Source organism: Hirundo rustica, chromosome 3 (assembly GCF_015227805.2).
Source record: "Hirundo rustica isolate bHirRus1 chromosome 3, bHirRus1.pri.v3, whole genome shotgun sequence".
Taxonomy (NCBI): domain Eukaryota; kingdom Metazoa; phylum Chordata; class Aves; order Passeriformes; family Hirundinidae; genus Hirundo; species Hirundo rustica.
The window spans coordinates 11640772-11660857 of record NC_053452.1 but is presented as its reverse complement, the minus strand read 5'-3'; the positions used below and the strand labels follow the sequence as shown (position 1 = coordinate 11660857).

General features: G+C 41.0%; 1 protein-coding gene across 11 annotated transcripts in view; it reads left to right on the top strand.

Annotated features, from left to right (window-relative positions):
• Window positions 1-20086, top strand: part of EML6 (EMAP like 6) — an 89841-nt gene that overhangs the window by 48311 nt on the left and 21444 nt on the right. For all 11 annotated transcript variants that reach the window (XM_058419593.1, XM_040060759.2, XM_058419596.1 and 8 more), the window contains 15 exons: window positions 853-971; window positions 1577-1763; window positions 2409-2514; window positions 5249-5342; window positions 7953-8053; window positions 9888-10090; window positions 11814-11925; window positions 12592-12719; window positions 13408-13549; window positions 14579-14731; window positions 14948-15079; window positions 15927-16015; window positions 16623-16799; window positions 16898-17099; window positions 17308-17434. In XM_058419593.1, the coding sequence (XP_058275576.1) occupies window positions 853-971; window positions 1577-1763; window positions 2409-2514; window positions 5249-5342; window positions 7953-8053; window positions 9888-10090; window positions 11814-11925; window positions 12592-12719; window positions 13408-13549; window positions 14579-14731; window positions 14948-15079; window positions 15927-16015; window positions 16623-16799; window positions 16898-17099; window positions 17308-17434 (2072 nt within the window). The remainder of the gene's footprint in view (window positions 1-852; window positions 972-1576; window positions 1764-2408; window positions 2515-5248; window positions 5343-7952; window positions 8054-9887; window positions 10091-11813; window positions 11926-12591; window positions 12720-13407; window positions 13550-14578; window positions 14732-14947; window positions 15080-15926; window positions 16016-16622; window positions 16800-16897; window positions 17100-17307; window positions 17435-20086) is intronic.

Sequence of the window (20086 nt, the reverse complement as noted above, 5' to 3'; positions counted from 1 at the left end):
AAATAATTGACAAAAGCACAGGGAAATAAAAACATTGATCTTATATTGAGAATTGTGGTTTGGCTTGTTTTTTTTTTCTTTTTAATGTTACAGCTGAAGCAGCAGAGAGGGTTCTACATTTTGAGATGCTCCAGTATTTTGTTTCCTTGAGTTTGTTTCTTTCTTTTTCTTTATTCCAAAATGCAATGTTGCTTCTTGGAAGTCAGGTAGATTTCTTTGGGAGTGACAATTTCATTGTCCATTCATCCAAGCAATGTAGGCACAGAAAACAAACACTAAAGCTACGTTTCAGCATTGTAATGGATCTTGTTTGGGGATGCTTCAAACACCTTTAGTGGCTCCACAGAGTTTTAGCATTTCTGAAGTGTTTAAATGGAAAGTATTTTGTGTATTTATAGAGCTGTAATTGTACTTTGAGATTCTGGACACGTTGGCAGATCACTGAAGTGGTTTTGATTTCTGTGTATTCCACCATAATCGTGAGACAGACGCAGTTCTTCGTGTTCAGCTTTGAGCTTGGACACTAAAGCACAGATGAAATTAAAAAAACACCGGGAGACTCCCAGTCACCCTTTACATTCCTTTTCACTAAGTGACACTGGAATCTTCTAGAAGAAATACCTCTGCTGCTCCAGATTGTTGTTCTGGGCCAGTCAGGCCAGGGGAATTCGTTGTCCAGAAAACATTTATTATCATCTGAAGTCTGGGAACAATAGTGCCTGGCTCTGCATTTTAACCACTGAACATCATGTTGGCATATAGTAAATTTTATGCTTAAAATCACTTTCACTCACATGTACAAATATTTAGAAAACCGGAGACATGCAGTTAACTTGAACAATTCTTCTTTAGGTTTACAAAGAAGACCTACCTCAGCTGAAACAACAAAGTAAAGAGAAAAACCATTCTGTGCCCTTCCTTAAGAGAGAGCGAGCGCCTGAGGACAGCTTGAAGCTGCAGTTTATACATGGGTAGAGTAATATCGGAGTATATTTGCTATTTCTGATTGATTAACATTGCTGGGGTGTTCTAACAATTCGTATCAGAGCATAAGCAAAGCATTTTTTGGTGCTTACCCACAATTAATTTGTCATTGTTACTGTGGTAATTCTTAAAATATCAGGTATAGGTTGATTCCATGATTCTCTTTGTTAAAGAGCAAGGGAAGCTTATAACACTGATAATACATCAGTGTTGGGTTTTGTACTTTTTGCTCACTATACACCTGGTGTTTTCTGGAGCAAAGTTTCTCTGTAAATTGCTTGTGATAGCTGTAATTTGCTAAAATGTCTGATAGATTTCTTCTCCAATCCAATTCCTTGTAAAGCTTTCCTGGACATAATTCTATGTAAATGACACAGCCTTTTTGTGAAATAAGTGCTGATTTAGAAATTGAGGGCAAAGTAACCCTTGAGAAGATTCCTGAATTCCTGCTCTTGGGGCGAGCAGCCTCTGTGATACCTCTGAGCTTGAGCTGTCACTGCAGGACTCCTTTCCTTTAACACACCAATGATTTGTAATACAGATTTCCCGAGCAGCTGTGGGGCAGCCACGAGGTGTTTGGTGTTTGCTGCAGGTACAGGGGCTATGACTGCAGGAACAACCTGTTCTACACGCAGGCAGGAGAGGTGGTTTATCACATCGCCGCCGTGGCCGTCGTCTACAACCGGCAGCAGCACTCGCAGCGCCTCTACCTCGGCCACGACGACGACATCCTCAGCCTCAGCATCCACCCCATCAAGGACTATGTGGCTACTGGGCAGGTGGGGAGTGTGAAGTGATAGCAATAATATTTTTATATAGAATTAGAAAAAAAGAAAAGAAAAATTCTTTTTCCTTAAATGTAGTGTTTCCTTCTAAATCCAGGCAAACTGAATGTTGTTTCTTATTTCCCGGACAAAACTGTTGGACGTGATTATGAAACCATTCCTATATAAAATAAACACTGCCAGTCTTATGCTGTGGCCTTCAAAAGTCTCACACTTACTTTTAATCTCTGCTGTAAAACACAGCAGCTGTATTTTATCTCCTTCTTAGAAGGTTTTGGACTTCCATTACTCAGTTGCGGTATTTTTGTACTGTAGGAGATTTCAACAGATAAAAGCTCAGATAAAAGCCATTGGGCACTTTCCTGATCTGTGGTACTGAATATGATGTAGTCAGCATATACATATACATTCAGACATCAGGATAAATGACACCATAAATATTCTGCTGAATATAGTGATAGTTTTAGAGACCATCCACTGTTTCTCTGAAAGAGAAAATAAATCTTGAAAAGGATAAAACAGGACACATGACAAAGTAGTTACCTCTGCAGTGTTTTAAAGATATGATAATGCTAATTACTGTTATTGGTTGTGTTTGAACTTCTGTGGGCAGAGATCCCAATTTACCCTCTGATCTAGGTTGGAAGAGATGCTGCTATCCATGTTTGGGACACCCAGACCCTGAAATGTTTGTCATTGCTCAAAGGCCAGCACCAGAGAGGAGTGTGTGCACTGGATTTTTCGGGTAAACAGCCTATGTTTATCTAAGTTATTAATTTAAAAGCAGTCCTTGAGATGAAATGTTAATTCAAAGAGGTGGTAAAATTACTGCCAGTAGCAATTTTACATGGAATCTTGCTGACTTGGGATAAAGATAGTGTGTGTAGTAAAGTCAGTTGTGGGCCTTTGGTCGCTCGGCCAGCGATTGATTTTAGTGGTGTCTGGTAGATAATACCAAGTGTGCAGCTGGAATTCTGGTCACTGTCTACATGGTGGTGTGGGAATTTTAAAGCAGGCAGGATGGTGAGTCAAAGCATATAAATGAGTTGGAAATGTCACCTCTGGGCTCATCCAATTCTTCACATTTGCTAGCAATTGCCACATTTTTCAGTGAGTTTACAGAAGAAGTAAATATGACAAACAGTTGTCTGCTGCCTCTCCCACTTGTCTTTCCGAGCTGGCTGCCCTAAGCTGTCTCAGTTTTTAAGGGATAATTCCTGTGTTCAGCGCTGATGAGGACTTAAATACTTCTGTATCTTTATAAAAGGGCCTGAAAATTCATTCTCCCTTCTTCTATTAAAAGAATAGAGATTACTTTATCTGAACTATCCTCTATTTGATCTGATTTTTTTTTTTTCAATTAAACATAGCTTATTTCATATTTCTCTCCAGAAATGTGGTAAGAATTCATTAGGATGTAGATCACATTTGTGAGACAAGACTACATGAAAGAAATTTGACTTCCACAAAGATAAATCTGTGGAGCTCAGTCATATTCCATTATCAGGAGAGGAGTCCTGGTGTCCATCGAAGAGCTGGAATTCAAATGTGAAAATGTTGACCCACTGTGGTGTATAAGCTCTGAAAGGAGATAAAGTGCCAGAAGGAGAGAAAATGGATAAGGATGATTTAGCTGATACTAAATAGTGTGCAGAGATGTCAAAAACCCCCTCTTGTTAACATCCTTAATTGAACAAACGTTCCTATGTTTGAAAATACTTTGTGGTTTGCATTTTTAACACCAAGTAAATTCCTGTCCTAGTAAGAATTTTATGGATCTTAGAACCCATGTACCTGTAAAGAATAAGCTGGCCAAATAGTCAGTGGGCATAAATTTGTAAAAAAAATATTGAGCGTCTTTTAAAAAGGAGCAACCACTCAGCATTACAGTGTTGCTTTAGGACCTGATCCTGGGAATAATACACACATTGCATTCCTGACTGGCTTTAGTTGGGACTCTTGGCATAGATGGGGACAGAAAGCTCAGCAGATGTGCACCTCCCTGCAGGATCAGAGGTTGCACTGCCCTGTGGTAGGGGATTTGCATTGTCTTAATTAGCAGAGATTTCAAAATTAAGTTCAGATCACACTCTTCAGAGCTTAAAGAAAGAAACGTGGAGCCCCCAACATTTTCAGGCTGTAGTTGATGCAGCAGCTGATTCTTTTCTGCCAGTTCTCTCTGCCCTCACTTGCTCTCTAAAACATCAGCTGCTGCCCATTTCTGAAAGCTGGATCCTTCTGGTACAACCCTTCTCATGACACTGATTCTGAGAGGATATTTTCATTCCTGCAACTTTTAATTGTGCCCTCTGGTGGCTAATTTAACATCTATACCTTGGGATGTTGTTTGGAGGGTTTAGTCCATATTAGGGCATGAACCTTCTGTTCCAAGTACATAAAGTTTAAATTGTTGTGTTGTTTGGGGATTTTTTAAATAAACTCAGTTTTGGATTCTCGTCCTGTATTTTAACTTCATTTCTTCCTACCTTCTTCTTCTTCCATTTGGTCCTGTTTCTTTCTTACTGATTCTTAAATTCCCTTTCTCCTTCTTGACTCATTTCTAGTAGAACTCAGTCATTAAAGTCTGTAAGAACTCACTCAGCTGTATGAACTCTGCAGTAGTTCTGATGGAATAATTTAGACCTGTGACTCTCTTTTTCTTCTTGAAGTCAAATATGTCCAAGCCCAGAGTCCTTCACATCATTCATTTCTATGAGAAGCACATTCCCAGACCAGTGCTCTTGTTCAGTCTCTGCCCAGCTCTGCTTCCTCCGACTTTGACTTTTCTGCAGTTAAAAAAACCAAGCAGGTGGTCAGTTCCTCCTACACCCTATAAAGTTCAGTTCTCTTATCATAAACTGCAATAATCCTGGCTCAGGTTTGTGAACTTTTTAGAATTTAAGGACAGAAGTTTGTTAGAGATGGTTGTGTCTATCGTTATTTCATACACGTGGCAACAGTGCCTGGGTACTGCTGAATTATGGATGATTTTCTCTTTTGGCTTTCCTTCCTCTGATTATCAGTACTGCTGTGTCTTTCCTGCAGTGAAAGTGAAGATAGCTAGCAGTTATTTTTAGCCTTAAAATTTTATATTGTATTTATAGTTTCATCATCCTGCCTAAGAACATTTCATACACTAGTAAATCTCTGCACCATTTCGAGCAAAGAAGCATCATCTGATGTGAAATATTTCAAATAAAATGCAATGTGAATTTAGAGTGCTTGAGCTTTATGAAATTGAATTTCATTGCCTTGTTTGATACTCCCTATTTTCCTTGTGCTTACACGTAGAGATGTTTTCTCTGCCTTTGGGAAAGATCTGAACTCCAGTTTCTCCAACTATTAGTTTGGGGGTTTTTCTTCATTTATAATCCATCATTAGAAATTCAGTCTGCAATGTGATTGTTGTGTTCATTGCCTGTTCCATTTTCAGCTAAAGCCTTATAGCACCTCTAACACTCAGTATTGCTTCTGTACAGCTGATGGGAAATGTTTGGCATCTGTTGGGCTGGACGATAACCATGCCATTGTGTTCTGGGACTGGAAAAAGGGAGAAAAGCTGGCAACAACCAGGTGAGGATACCCACAGTTTAAAATGTCCCCTCTGATTACTTTTTTTCTAAATAGCATTATCCACATTTTTCCTATGAACAAAGACATAAAGCTGAACTCCCCTCTGAAAAGAGGATGGTGTTTCAGAGCAACATACTCAGTTTAAAAACCTGGGGATGCACAGCCCAGTATTTGGAAATAGTGTGAAATATTTCTGTCAGGAGTTCCTTAGCCTTTCTGTTGGGAGAGCCACATTGGCACTGTAGTTTTTTTTCAGGCTTTTCAAGTGAAGTTTCGTATTTTTTCCCAGTTTTATGTCCTGGGTCAGGGCAGAAGTCACCAGAGGTGTAATTTCCTTTGTGTGTTCGATGATGTGCTGGGTTTCATCAATAATCAGATCACTTCCTGAAAAGAAAAGAGTTCCCTCTTATCTCTCTATATATTTTCAAGCACTGCTGATCCTGCCTTTCTTCTGAGCCAGCTTTTTCTGAGCTATTTGCTCTTTCAATTGCCAGCGGAAAGCTCAGCCAATAACCCAAAAATGAAGGGTCCTTTTCGATTGTTTGAAAGGACCAGTGCTAGGAAGAGAATTGGATTAAAGATGCATGTTTGCTCTTTTGTTCAGTGTAGGAGAATCAAACTGTTTGAGAACCTGCTTTCTGTCTCAGCCTAGGACAAAGGAAAAGTGCCCCTGGTCACTAGGATTGAGCAGAATTCCTGTGTGTGAATGCATGTACCAGAAAGGCAAAGAGAGAATTCCAACTGCTCTCTCCAACCACGTAATGTAGCATTGCTCAGTAGAAATTGTTAGTGTAGCTGCAAAAAAGTGCCTGTAAGGTAATCTGCTTAAATTGCAATATGATGACAAGTTGCAGAAGAAATGAGATTTTCTGGTGGCAGAAGTCTCTGTTAGTGGTGTACCATTACTGAAGAAATCGGTGTTTTACTCCATGTGTGAGTACCACAATCTGTTAGCTATACAATTTCATCTCAGATATCCAGTTTCTTAGGCACTGAGGGTTTAAATCCTGTCTAAAATCTGTGCTGGAGGCTTTGCTTAGCAACAGCCCTGGCTGTGTTGTGACATTTTCCTGGGCTTTGCAATCCCAGTTCTGCTGTCCCCAGACAGATTGTGCTTGACTCATAAGCAAAGAAATACTTTATATATTCCCATGCTGACCTTTAAGCTTTTAAAAACAAGATAATGATGAGCTGTGTCACTACCTGGCTGCTGGTGCTCTCAGGACAGATAGAACACGGAGCACTCGGGTTCTTTTCACCATGTTATGCTGCATGTATCCAATGGATCTATTATTGCTAATCTGTTACCTTGAAAATATGCGGGGTCCTCACAGAGAGTGGGAAAAATGAATGTATCTTCTAAAATGTTCCAGTTTAAACCATGGTTTAGATTTTAGCAGTGCCTAAAGGGAACTCCCTGTTCTGGTGAGCACAGGAGGACAGAGAGATAAAAGCCCTCATGTGGCCTTTGCATGCAAGAATAAAAGAACGTCTGCTTACAATCATATGGACCCATATAAACCTGAAAAACGGGTGTTCACCATATACGGACACTCATTATGCTTATTCTGCAGTTATATTTATTTTTTGTAAATGTTCTTTTTGCTTAATCTTTCTAGGCTGATTTATTTCAGCATGACTTCTCAGTTTTTTTGTTGCAACATTAAAAACACTCTTATTTATTTGCTGTATTGTTTCAGAGCTAAATTACGCAGCTTGTTTCCCTGTCCTGGCTCTCCTAGCTCCTGTTTAATTTCATTAAAATCCTTGTTGAGTAAGTTGGAACCAAGCACCTCTGCACTGCAGAATGCTGTGCTGCAGATGTCAAAGGTGGCCAGGACTGGTTTGCATCCAGACTGATCCACTAAAAGGAAATACTGACCCTGAGAGAGGTTTCAGAACCATGTGATTTTGCAGATCTGCTGAGCCTGTCAGGAAAAAGTGACTTAGTCCTAGCCTCAAACCTGCAGATGGATAGTGAAAAGCTTGTGGTTCCTGCTTTGGGGGGTTTATAAAACAGTGACACAGATATAATTGATGCTTTACACCTGGGAATATTTTTTGCTCTGATAAGACCCAAGCTTGTGAATTCCCATAAATACATCAACAACCATAACTTCAATTACCCAGGAACTAAACCTCGAGGTGAATGTGCTGCAGAGTGAACCGCTTCCTACACTATAACTCTATGATTTGTGTTTGTGTTTTCCACCTTGAAGCCCGTAGATTAAATACTTCCTCATTTTTCCTGTCAGAGTATCTTTTAATATTTATCGAGTTCTCATCCATTTAAATACCTATGCTGACCTTTATGTCTTCTCTTAATTGCCTTGACCTTTGCTGCCTGCTCCTTTGTTATGACTAAAATGAACTGAAATTCAGTGGGAGAGGATTTTTATTTCCCACATTTCTGTACTCCCCACATGGTGTATGCTCAAATTCCTCCCACCAGCTCTGTGGGGCAAACTCCCAGAACTAAACCCTTGCAGATTAGAAATATGGTGCTCTACTTTTTGTTAGATGGGGAAATGATTTATATCAATGATTTAATTAGTTTGAAATGTTAAGTCATCTCTTGCCAAGCTTTTAAAATGTCTACATTTATTGCAGGGGCCATAAAGATAAAATATTTGTAGTGAAGTGCAATCCACATCATGTGGACAGACTAGTCACGGTTGGGATGAAGCACATCAAATTTTGGCAGCAAACAGGTACTGTATTGAATATCTTATATTTGATTAACATGAGAATTTGTGAATATTTTGAATAAAGGAACATCATGTTCTCGGTTTAAGAATTTATTTGTTAAGCACTTTTTCAGTTACCAAAATATTAAAGGGGTAAGGAGGAAGCTGGACCTGCTTGTTACCTCTTCTCAGGCCAGAAGGAAAGAGAACTTTTCCTGGGATTTTCCCCAGTTTTTAACCTGTGTTTTCATGGAGATGTATCCCCATGTTTAATTGGTTAATCAGGTTGTCAGTATTTAAAGCTAGTCACTGGTTAGTTTTGCTACAACCCTTCTTGGAAAAATCACTTCTGTGCAAAACCAGCACAGGGGGAAAACCCACCTCTGAGTCAGCAAATGTCACAATATTCCTTCCTCCTTGGGAAGAATTTCCAGATAATTGTGTCTAAATTCTAGTCATAGTATTAAGGAATTCTCCTGAGCAAGCATCCTTGGCTCCCAGAAAGTCAGGTTCTGATTGAGGACATTTTTTATTCAGGACTGGAATTTTTGCCCTTCATGACTTTTTAGTTGTGTGCACATGATACAAGTACTCAGAACAACTCAAAATTAGGTAATTTTAAGACCTTCCTACCCTTCATACCATACTTTAAACATTCAAGGAGTTCAGGTGCTCTCAGATTAGTAATTTTTTTCTGTTTGTTTTTTTTTTTTTTTACTCTTTAGGTTATTTTTGCAGTGATTACATTGACTTGCATTGCTGTTTGCCAAATTCCACTATGGGAATGTGCTTTAAGCAGCATCTTACTCCAAGAATAGTCTCTTTGCAATAAAAATGGTGTATTTTTAATTCAGATTTGCTCAATGGAGTGGGGACTCAGTGTGGTGTTGGCTGTGAAGCCCACAGTGCCGTGATGCAAGGCTACCATTGCAGATGATATTTTGTAATTTTACGTGTTTTTGTCTAAGCATTGGTTTATGGGCCTTATGGCCTCTTCTTCTTTCTGACCCAAAGCAAGGCTGTGGTGATTTGGTTCTCTGACAACCAGAGGAGGAGCAAACCCTGCCATTTATTCTGCCAAAGTGCTGCCAAATTCTCAGGATGCTAGGGGACAGCTAAACCAGTCTTCTAGCTGTGGTCACCTCTACAGAGGAGCAGCATGGCAGAAGCTGCTGTGAGCAAAAACCATCCTGCCAGACATTGCAGTAGTTGTTCTTGAAATTTAAAATTCCTCACCTGCCACCGAGACACACAAAGCAGCCACACGCAGACAAGAGGTTTCACAGAGCAGAGGTTCCTCCGATCCGGCTCAAAGCTGAGTCCAGGCCGAGAGAGAGCCTCTTTGTTTTATTTCTTACTTTTTATACATTTGTGGGTCTAGCAGAAGATTGGCTTCTGGGGTTTTTCACCTTTCAGCCACGTGGCTAAACCAACTGTCAGTTACAATGGTTTTCAGGTTAGAAATATGCAAACAAAGGACAGAGAATGAAAAACAAAGGATTTGTTTATGTTACATCTGTGGGAAATAGGTAGAACTGCTTTTAATATTGTACAGTAATTAAAAAGATCTGACTCCATTTTTGTGAAAATTCAAAAGGCTTTAAAAACTCAGAAAAACCAGGGTAACACTCACCAGATTTATCTCTTCCTTGGAAAGACAGTCTGAAAACCTGAGACTGATCTGCTCCAGAGCTGTTGTTGCTGGCTTCACTTTCTTTGATTGTGCTTTTCCCTTGTGCGGTGGTTTCTGGATTTCCAGTTTTGGGCAGAGCCACAGGAGATCTTGGGGTCAAACATTTGTCCTTTACGGCCCTTGACTATGAGCCCGAACAGAACAAGCCTTGTGCTGCTGTTGCAGGTGGAGGCTTCACCTCCAAACGGGGCACGTTTGGGAGCGTGGGGAAGCTGGAGACGATGATGAGCGTCTCGTATGGGCGCGTAGAGGAGCTGGTGTTCTCTGGGGCTGCCACTGGGGACATCTACATCTGGAAGGAGACCCTGCTGCTGAGGACAGTGAAGGCCCATGATGGACCTGTGTTTGCCATGCATGCACTGGACAAGGTATCTATCACCGTTCTTCACCTTGATTCTTGTTGCACTAATGGATTTTAGAGGAGTTTGTGATTAAAATCACAAAACTGACGTTATTTGACAGACCTGGATTTGTAAGCACCCTGTTCCATGTGCTGGTACCTGACCAACAGCTTCCTGACTGTGGGAGAAGGGAATACAGGTGACCTGGCTCCTGATAAGTGACTGCTGTGTTAATTACCCGATGCAGCCTCGCCCCTCATGAGCTATATCCAATAAAGATAAGCATGAAAAAAGGGAATGGGTCATCTGGTGAGGGGGAATCATGAAGGAGGAGGAACCTTGAGAAAAAGGGAGTAAGGGAATCATGAAGAAGGAGGATCCTTGTGGAGAGAGAAACACTGCTGTGAGGTCAGTCTGGGTACGTAGTTAGAGCCTGTTGTTAGAACCTGCAGTCACAGCCTAGCCAGGTAAAAGCCTGCATTCAGAGTCTGCAAACTGATACGTGCAGTCAGAGTTTAGCAGGAAATAACCAGCAGTCAGAGGCTGCAAGGGAAACCTACAGTAGGAGCTTGCTGCAGCCAGGATCAGTGAATAGCTGGAGTTAGGATGGCTGAGTGTAAAGAGGAATAAACCAGGACCCTTTTTATGCTGTAATAAACAAGAACTCTGTGTCTCAGCTCATTTCTATCCTCTAACAAGAGGGCTGCTGCAACGTCTGACCTCTAAAAATTCAGAATTTATTTCTCACTGTGCTCAGGAGTGTCATTTTCGTGTTTTTGTAAACTACAGGAGGGTAACGGGTAACACTCTTGCCTCTTCATCCTGTTCCCAAAAATACTCACGCATTACCAGTTTCCAAAATCTGAAACATGGTCTTTTACTAATATTATCATCATGTCCTAGTCAAGACTTTAGATATCCAGAGGTTTTGGGTTTTGAGTTAACTATTCCAGATATCCAAAGAATTATCTTTTAGTTGCATCAATACATCTATAAAAGAAATTATGGCAAAATATTTGCATCATGTTAATGAGCTTAGGACAAAGCTTTGCTCCTGGCAATTTGAAGATAATGTTGACAATGGAATATGCCTTCTGAGGTTACAGTTTCAACTGTAGAAGTAAAGGATGAGAAGAATGTTAGCTATTAACATTTTTATATATCAAGGTCAATTAAGATCCCCGTGGCTCAATCCTTTCTGGCTCTAATTGATTGTTCCCAGCTTTCCATCAATTTTTCTGTTTGATCTTGGCACTGAGCATCCTCTCCACTTAGATTTTTGTTGGTTAGTTATTTATGCTCTTTTGCATTCACTTGGCCCAGATAATCTACCCAGGGAATTAATGAGAGAATTGGTCCCAGATGCATTATTAGAACTTTGGTTGAAGCATCTGTTAAGTCAATTGAATTTGGAATAACTTAAGAAGCTGTTGCTGCCAACTACTGCCTCTTCTAAGAGTAAAACACATTTTCACATTGCTTATTTGCACATGCAGGCAAATGTTCTGGTCCAGCATTCCTGTTCACAACAGTGTGTGGTCCATATGGTTGCAATTCTTTACAAACCTAGAAAAGAACCTCTAAGTCTTGTCCACTTGAATTTTTCCCTCATAGGTACAGGCTCTGGTATTTTTAGTTTGACCCATGAATAAAAAGCAGGGGAGACTTTATTGTGCCTTTGGATATGTCCTTTTGAATCTCCCCCATGAGTGTTGACATCTGTGTGTGTTCTCCTCCTGTGATTGTGCAGGGCTTTGTAACGGGTGGAAAAGATGGAATTGTGGCCCTTTGGGATGATATGTTTGAGAGATGTCTGAAGACATATGCTATTAAAAGAGCAGCCCTCTCTGCTAGTTCTAAAGGTATTGGTTTTCAGTGTGCTTCAATGAGGACTGTGTTCATGGAGGGTGGTACAATGGTAGTAAAAGAGTAGGACTGAGTGTCGAATCTTACCAGAAGCCAAAGGGAATGCAACACACCACTTACTCTGTGCTGAAATGTTCTGGCTTGATCCATATAAGTTGTATTTCTTGTAGTCCTTGTCATTTTTAGTTTGTTCTGCTATTCCCTCCACCATTTCATGACATCAAGCTTTGTTTTCATTGGTGAAATGATTTTGAGAAATCTGCCCAGCCTTGAGTTTGGTAATTCCAAAACCAATCCAGTTTCCTTGGCTGGCCACATTCCCTGTGATGAGAGCAGGGACCTGTTAAATTCTCCAGGCCTCAGTGTAGAAATCTGGAAAGGGATATTCACATGTAATCACAGAAATTCTGAGGTGCTGGAACTCCTGAGCCCCTTAGACCCTGTCACTGTTAAAGCAGTAAAATATCAGTCTTTAAATTGCCACTACTACAGACAAACTCCTTTACCTGAATTAGTAAGGAATCCCTGATTATGTGGCAGTTTGATCAGGCAATTTCCTCTCATGTTCATGATTTTGAACAGATTTGAATTATATATAAACTGCAAGAGATACGAAATTTAAAAACAAAAACCAAATCCAACAAATATCTTGCATTCTTCAGGTTTACTTTTAGAAGACAACCCCTCCATCCGAGCCATCAGTCTGGGACATGGGCACATCCTGGTAGGAACTAAAAATGGAGAAATACTTGAAATTGATAAAAATGGGCCTATGACTCTGCTTGTTCAGGTACTGTATGGATCTCCCATAGCAAACTATTTCCTGTATTTTTACAAAAATGCTGGTTGCTTGGTATTCTTTTTACAGTAAATTCTGATTGCATGAAGTAATCCTTCAAATTTGCCTTGCCTGCATGAGTGCCTTACTAGCCAAGATGTGTGATGTTGTGTTTTATAAAACATTAAACTCATTCACTAATGCAGGTGGAGAGCAGTAGGAAATTATTTAACCTTGATATGCAGTGCTAGCAAACTGAAGGAAAGCTGGAAGAAAGCAGGAAGAATTTAAAGAATAACAAGTTGGAAAACTGAGAATCTGAGGCAAGATTAAAACAAAGTATTATATGTATGTTGGACAAACGAGGATCTGAAAAAGGACATAAACTTTGAGGATTAGCCAATATTAGGATTTCAGGATAAAGTCCTGTTTAGGGTGTAATGTTCCTTATTAATCTCAAGTTTGGAAAGGAGAATATTGGAAGAACAGGAATTACAACCAGCAATAGTAGAGCATTTTAGACATTTGTCAGAGGAGACAGAGCAGAACTTCAGGTCTTTTGAAATGTGGAAAACTTCGGAGGGAGGAGATAGTGAAGGCTTTACTGCTTGGGACTTGGAAAATGAGGCAGGGCAAGGTTAGAACATATTACACAGCCTCACATGCATTATTTCCTCTTGTGTGGAATGCTCTCCTCCAGGGCCATATGGAAGGAGAAGTGTGGGGCTTGGCAGCTCATCCTCTCCTGCCCGTGTGCGCCACTGTGAGTGACGACAAAACCCTGCGCATCTGGGAGCTCTCATCGCAGCACCGCATGCTGGCAGTGAGGAAGCTCAAAAAAGGTATCTCTGCCTTGGCCAGGCCCAGCCATGGATCCTCTCCTTCTGTAACAGCTCCCTCTCTGCTTTCAGGGCACATCACGGGCATTAATTGGGTAGGCAGAGGACGCGGTCATCAAGAAATTGGGAGCACAGGAAATAAATTGTCTTCGGCACTTGTCAAGTCAGTGCAAAGGGAAGGAAGAAAAAGGACTGTATTCTATTGTAATGAATAATAATAAAATGAACTTCAGTCTCTTTTCCCCTACTTTCAAGGGGAATGAGTTGACCTCAGAATCACTTTTCTCCCTAGGAATGCTTAAGACCAGTACGTTGCTGACGTGAAAGAATTTCCTTAAAAAGACAAAAGTACAATTTCCTGCATGTTGACAACAATCATCTTTTGCTGTCAATATGAGCTTTACCCGTTAAAGCAAATTCTCTAAAATGACGCTTTTCCTGCCCTCTCCTCTGTATAAAATTAGATAAGGCATGTTGAAGTGCTGCCTTCTCAAAATTACTCTTATTTTATTAAGGATATCATTAATATCCTTCAGGAAATTTTAAATTGTTCATTTTCAGTGACAGATCTGGAGCGCAGGAACCCTTAACTTCCTGGGGGAAAACAGAATTAAATGTTTTGGAGAGATGAACTTGGGGATGAATGAGGATAGCTGTAGGAGAGAGTAATCAGGAATAATGCTGAGGCAGAGTTACACTGCCCTTAATGAGTCTTTGAATTTTCCATCTGGTTTTCCTTTTGGTATGTGTTTTGGGTGTGGGGTATTTTCTGTTTTATTTCTGTCACTGGGTGTTTAGAATGTGGCTGGAAGGTGCTATTTGCACATAAACCTGTTTCAGAAGGGATTAAATCGTTGTTAACTCCCTGTAACAAAGCATCCATCATAGGCCTCTGTAACATATGTTTCAAGAGATAGCAAATCTGCTTTAGAACGGCATACCTGATGTAAAAACCTTTCAGTTGCAGTTCGTTGATGGTTTTCTCAGCCCCAGCTTTAAAACTGACGGACTCGTTTCCGTGTGCTTCCGCAGGCGGGCGCTGCTGTGCCTTTTCTCCCGACGGGAAAGCCCTGGCGGTGGGGCTGAACGATGGCAGTTTCTTGGTGGTGAATGCTGACACTGTGGAGGACATGGTATCGTTTCACCACAGAAAGGAGATGATCTCGGACATAAAGTTTTCACGAGGTACAAGCAGACGATAAGGTGGAAGAGCGGTGTTTATCTTGCAGTTCGTTTCTCTTGTCTAGACAAGGTCGAATGTTGCAAAGGAAGACTGGCTCTGTGTGTGCTCCATGCGGTTGTGTGCTGCACTAAAACAGGCCCACCCCTGCTTGGTGAAAATCACACCAGTATCAGTGAGAAGATTCACCCTTTAATAACTCCGGTGTCTCCTCCTTACAGAATCAGGAAAGTACCTGGCTGTGGCTTCCCACGATAACTTTGTAGATATTTACAACGTCCTTACCAGCAAAAGAGTTGGCATTTGCAAAGGTGCCTCCAGCTACATCACCCACATCGACTGGGACTCCAGAGGTAAAGTGTTAGCCAGAGATACAAACTGGAAATGCCCATAAAATGGAATATCAGGAAACTGTTCCCCTCCAGTTATTGAGATCAACCACTGATGCAAATGCTTTTTTCCCTATGGAGCACTGTATGGATCCAGTGCAATTACATTTGTTGGTATCCAATTTCCTTTCCTTGCTGAGCCCTGCATGGCAATCCCTGCAAGAAGCTATAGTCTGATGGTCCCAACTAATTAAGTCCAGCAGGATCCATAATGAGCTCATGCCAGTGAGCCTTCCCAGAGCAGATGTGATCTGTGTGGGACCCCCTGTGTGCCTGAACCCTGTCCCTGCCGTGTGCCAGCCCCAAAACGTGGTGTGAACCAGTGGCAGCAACACAACAGCATCTCCATGGGCACAGCAACTTCCCGTGCCAGGATAGCTCAGAGTAGAGCTGGCTCTGCCACTGGGGCAGTGCAGAAGGGATGGGAGGTGGCAAAGGTTCCACTTTTGGCAAAGCTGCCTTGTAAAATCATTAGGAAAATTAATAGCACATGCATGCATTTTTGACTTCCATTCATGTGATGATGAAGCACAGGTAAAATATTCTCAGTCAGCAGAAACTGATTTGCTGTGCAACAACAACGTCTTAAGGATATTGGATTGTATTTACATTATTACTTTATCATTGAATCAGAGTGTAGGACCTTTACAAGAGTGATTTTAAGCATCTGTGTGATTTTGGTTATGAATAACTCTCTGGAGGATAATTTCTTAATTTATCCCCAGAAATCTCTTCACTCAATCGAAAAAAATTCTTAAAAAAATTCTATACTTCATAATAAGATTCATAACAAACTCTCTTTTGTATCCAGGAAAGTTATTGCAAGTCAATTCTGGTGCCAAAGAACAACTATTTTTTGAAGCACCGAGAGGGAAAAGACATATTATAAGAATTGCTGAGGTATGAATTGTGTGCTGGATCATTTTTACTGTGAAAATTAAGAACTGTCTTCAAATGGTATATTTTTTCCTATTATAATACTGTATTTACAATGGTTAGAATTAGAATTATTTAGCAATTCCAGTGTCTTTCCTAGCATTTGTAAATGGCAGAATGTGCAGGTTTCTGCATGTATCTCTAAATTTATTATTGTTTCTTTATTAGCAGCCATTTGCCATAATCCCCTTCTCAAAGTCACCTGTTTTCTGTGTAACCAGTTACATGCAGGCTATAAACTACGTTCAAACAGCAGGACCTAACTTTTCATGAAGCTGATTATTTATGACATGTAATTCTGCTACAAAATCGCCAATGTTTAGCACCTCCAAATATCTTCCGGGAGATTTGTATCCAAATCGTGCTCTGCCTTGGAAAAATGGGAATATTTAAAGTGTTAAGCCTTTTGATGAAGAGACACAATTAGTATTACCAAGCCGGAACAGCACGGCTTCTTAAGAGCTAAAAATATTAAAATAAAAATTAATGTCAAACATAGAAAACTATACACACAAAACTAGTGTGTATGTTTAAAGTAAGAAGCCTTCTTTTGGCGGAATTTTGCTTGCAGATAGAGAAGATTGAATGGGACACCTGGACATGTGTGCTTGGTCCCACCTGTGAGGGAATCTGGCCCATGCACAGCGATGTCACCGTTGTCAACGCGGCCAGTCTCACAAAGGACAGAACCCTCTTGGCCACAGGAGATGATTTCGGGTTTGTGAAGCTCTTTTCCTACCCAGTGAAGGTAAGAAGTACGTTTATTTCAGTGGCTGGAAAGGAAAACAAGGAAGGCACAGTTTCTGGGGTGTCAGGCTGCCAGCTGGGGGATTCTCTGTGCTGCAGGGCCAACATGCCAAGTTCAAGAAGTACGTGGGGCACAGTGCCCAGGTGACCAACGTGCAGTGGCTGCACAACGACTCCGTGCTCCTCACCGTCGGCGGTGCCGACACCGCACTCATGATCTGGACCAGGGAGTTCCTGGGCATCCAGGAGAGCAAGCTGGTGGACAGCGAAGAGTCAGACACAGATGCAGAAGAAGATGGAGGTAATGAGGATTTGATTCAGTCCTCCTTTGCCTGAATCAGAGATTCACACAGGCATTTGACTTGAAGCTTTGCTGTGCTAAATTTCAGTGTAAGGAGAGCTTGGCAGGATTTGTTTCCTTCCTTTCGTTGGGGCAGATCTTCCTTTTCTCTACTCTCCCAGTCTGAAACAAGGGTAGTTTGTTTTAGTCTATGTTTTATTTTCCTAAGGTTATGATAGTGATGTTGCAAGAGAAAAAGCAATTGACTACACCACTAAGATCTATGCAGTGAGCATCCGAGAAATGGAAGGCACAAAACCCCATCAGCAGCTGAAGGAAGTTTCAGTGGAAGAGAGGTATGTCCCACAAAGGTTTTTGCTTCCAAGTGTGCCCTTTTGCATCTCTTTTCATTCAAGCTAAAGTTAGTCCTTAGAAATAAGACAGAAATTTTAAAATTCACCAGATGACCTTTAAAATGGTGCTCACACAGAGTACAACACGTTCGTGTGATGGAGAATAGTACGTGTATATGACACATCTCTGTGTTGTGCACTCCTCTGCTGTTCACATGAGCATTTATATTCTCTCCTAACCAGTGTGTCTGCAGCAGAGCACTTGTGATAGCGGTAAGCTTGTAAATATTTTGTGGTTAAGCCTTTGGGTGGTGCTTTTATTAAAAGATTTTCGGTCACTTGTAATTGTGTTGAGTTGTCATTGTTAAAGCTGGAATTTCCCATGGCACACACAGGTCTTAGGCTAAAATAAAAATAAAGTAAAATTTAAAAAAAAAGCTGGATTGGGAACAGTGTTGGAGAGGAGAGCAAAGAAAAGAGGTAAGAGCTAAGAACAGAGGGTGAGTCCAGTGAAACCAGACCTAAAGGAGGGGATGGTCAAATCTGTTGGGACAGGACAGGAGCATCTATAACCAGTAAAGTACATTTCCCCCTCAAAATCTGGGGCAGTAAATCCCTACCTGTAAATACAGCTGGTGACTCAGTTGTGAATCCATTCTGTCTCTTTTGACAGAATATTTTCTTAGAAATTATCATTCTTTTATCTGGAGTTTCCCTGCTCTTGCCCCCCACTGGGCACTGATACAAAGGACTGCTGTGTGTTAACCCACAGAAAGAATTTCACCTTAGGTGTTCTGTTACTGCCAGAGACAAAATGAAGTTAATACTAGTTCCTAATCTCATGTAGGCCTTGGAAAAATAAGTTTCTGTCTTTAAAGCTCTCGAAGAATGCAGTGCTGAGCATCTTGAACAGAAAGTAATTAATCACTTTTGCTCAGTAAAGCAAAACAGGAGAATTGAGTGTGAAATGTGGGGTATGAACAAAAAGAAGAAAAATGTTGCACCCATTTTTTTTATCACGATGTTTTAACAGTACCATGCAGGAAGAGGACCGGTGATTTTTACAATACAATGTTGGACCATAACCTTCTCTTTTCCTCAAATAAAGAATTTCTTTAACCATTTTTCTACAAACAGGCATAGTGTATCATCTGGTAAACATAAATGCTTGCAAATTGAGTTAATAAAAGGAAAATTATTATTTTATTTTGGGTGAATTGCTAAATTGTTACAAGAATAGTATGTGGGAGTGGTACAGATGTTTCACACCAGAAACCCTTGTACCCTCCAGTTGTTTTTTATTTCTTTGATGATGCAAAAGCAACGGTCGAATGAGTTTAATTGACGGATTAACCTGGGCTTAAAAATATCTTGTACCCATGAATTACCGATAATTTCAGCAAGAGCATCAGTGTCTTGTGCAGCTTTTCAGCACCATTTCCAGTCCAGGAGTGAAAATCCCCCTTCAGGTCCATGGGAAACTTCCCTTCTCTGCACCCACAGCAGTGCTGTGTGACGGCACAGGCTCTGGAGCCTGTCCCCATCCTCAGCCCCTCTCATGGAGAGCAGGCCAATGCCCATCCAACACCACAAAGCCCTGGGGAAGCTGCTCCAGTGTTTCCACACCTCGCACTCTGTTGGAGGCTGGTGGAAAGATGAGGCACCTCCTCTGCATTGAGGATGCCCCTGACTTCTAGGGAAGTCCCTTGAATGGCTGCATGTGAAAATACCATCCCATGTTATACCCCCAAGCTTTGGACTGAGGGGAGTAAAAAGCAAGGTCTTCGCATTCTCTTTTCTTTTTTTCTTGTTACCGTCTCTGTGTCATCCAGAGTTTTGTACTCCGTTTTAATTTAGGTTAAAAATAAACCCTTGTCACTGTCCTTCCCATCTTCTCTGCGTAAGAGTCACAGCTCTTGTGCGCATTTTTATCTCCTTATTAAATTACAGATGCTTTGGTACAATCACACCTTTGGTGTTCGGAATTTGCTGTTTTGATCGATCTGACAACGAATCTTGTAATTTTCATGTCACTTGTTAAGCAAAGATAAATTCACTTTTGTTTCTTCAAGGCATTAATATAAATAGTGAGAATTTATGGTGAAATAATCAGAAGCTGCAACTTTATGGCAAAACGTCAGCAAAACTGCTCTCTGAGCGTGTTGTGATTGGATGGGGCCTTAAGCTGTGAAAGGTGCTGGGGTTTGGGTGCAGTAAAATGGGATTAATGCGTTGGCTACTGCAAGACTGCAATTCCTTGTCACAGTAGGACAATATGGGCACAATTCCTGCAAAATCTTGGTAATCCCACTGGTGAGTGCCTCAGGCTAAAGCTGACTTCAGTCAGAAGCTGTATGAAACATGAGGAGAGCTTTGTAACTGTGCTAAGTTCCATCTTTTCAGAGAACACAAAGGAATTAGCAGCTGGAAAAGGGTTTGTCTGCTCATGACAAACTTCTGAAATCCATGGGCTGATTTTCTTTGCACCTCCAAGGGTCCAAAGTGACAGTTGATCAGTCCAGGTGAAATGGAAAGTCTGCAAGTACTCAGCTGTCTGTGCTGAGGGAAATCCTAAAGGTTCAGGGAAATCTAACGCCCAAGTCAGCAGGTCTTGAGGCTGTGAAGTCTTGAAATCTCTGTGCACAGGGCTGAGTG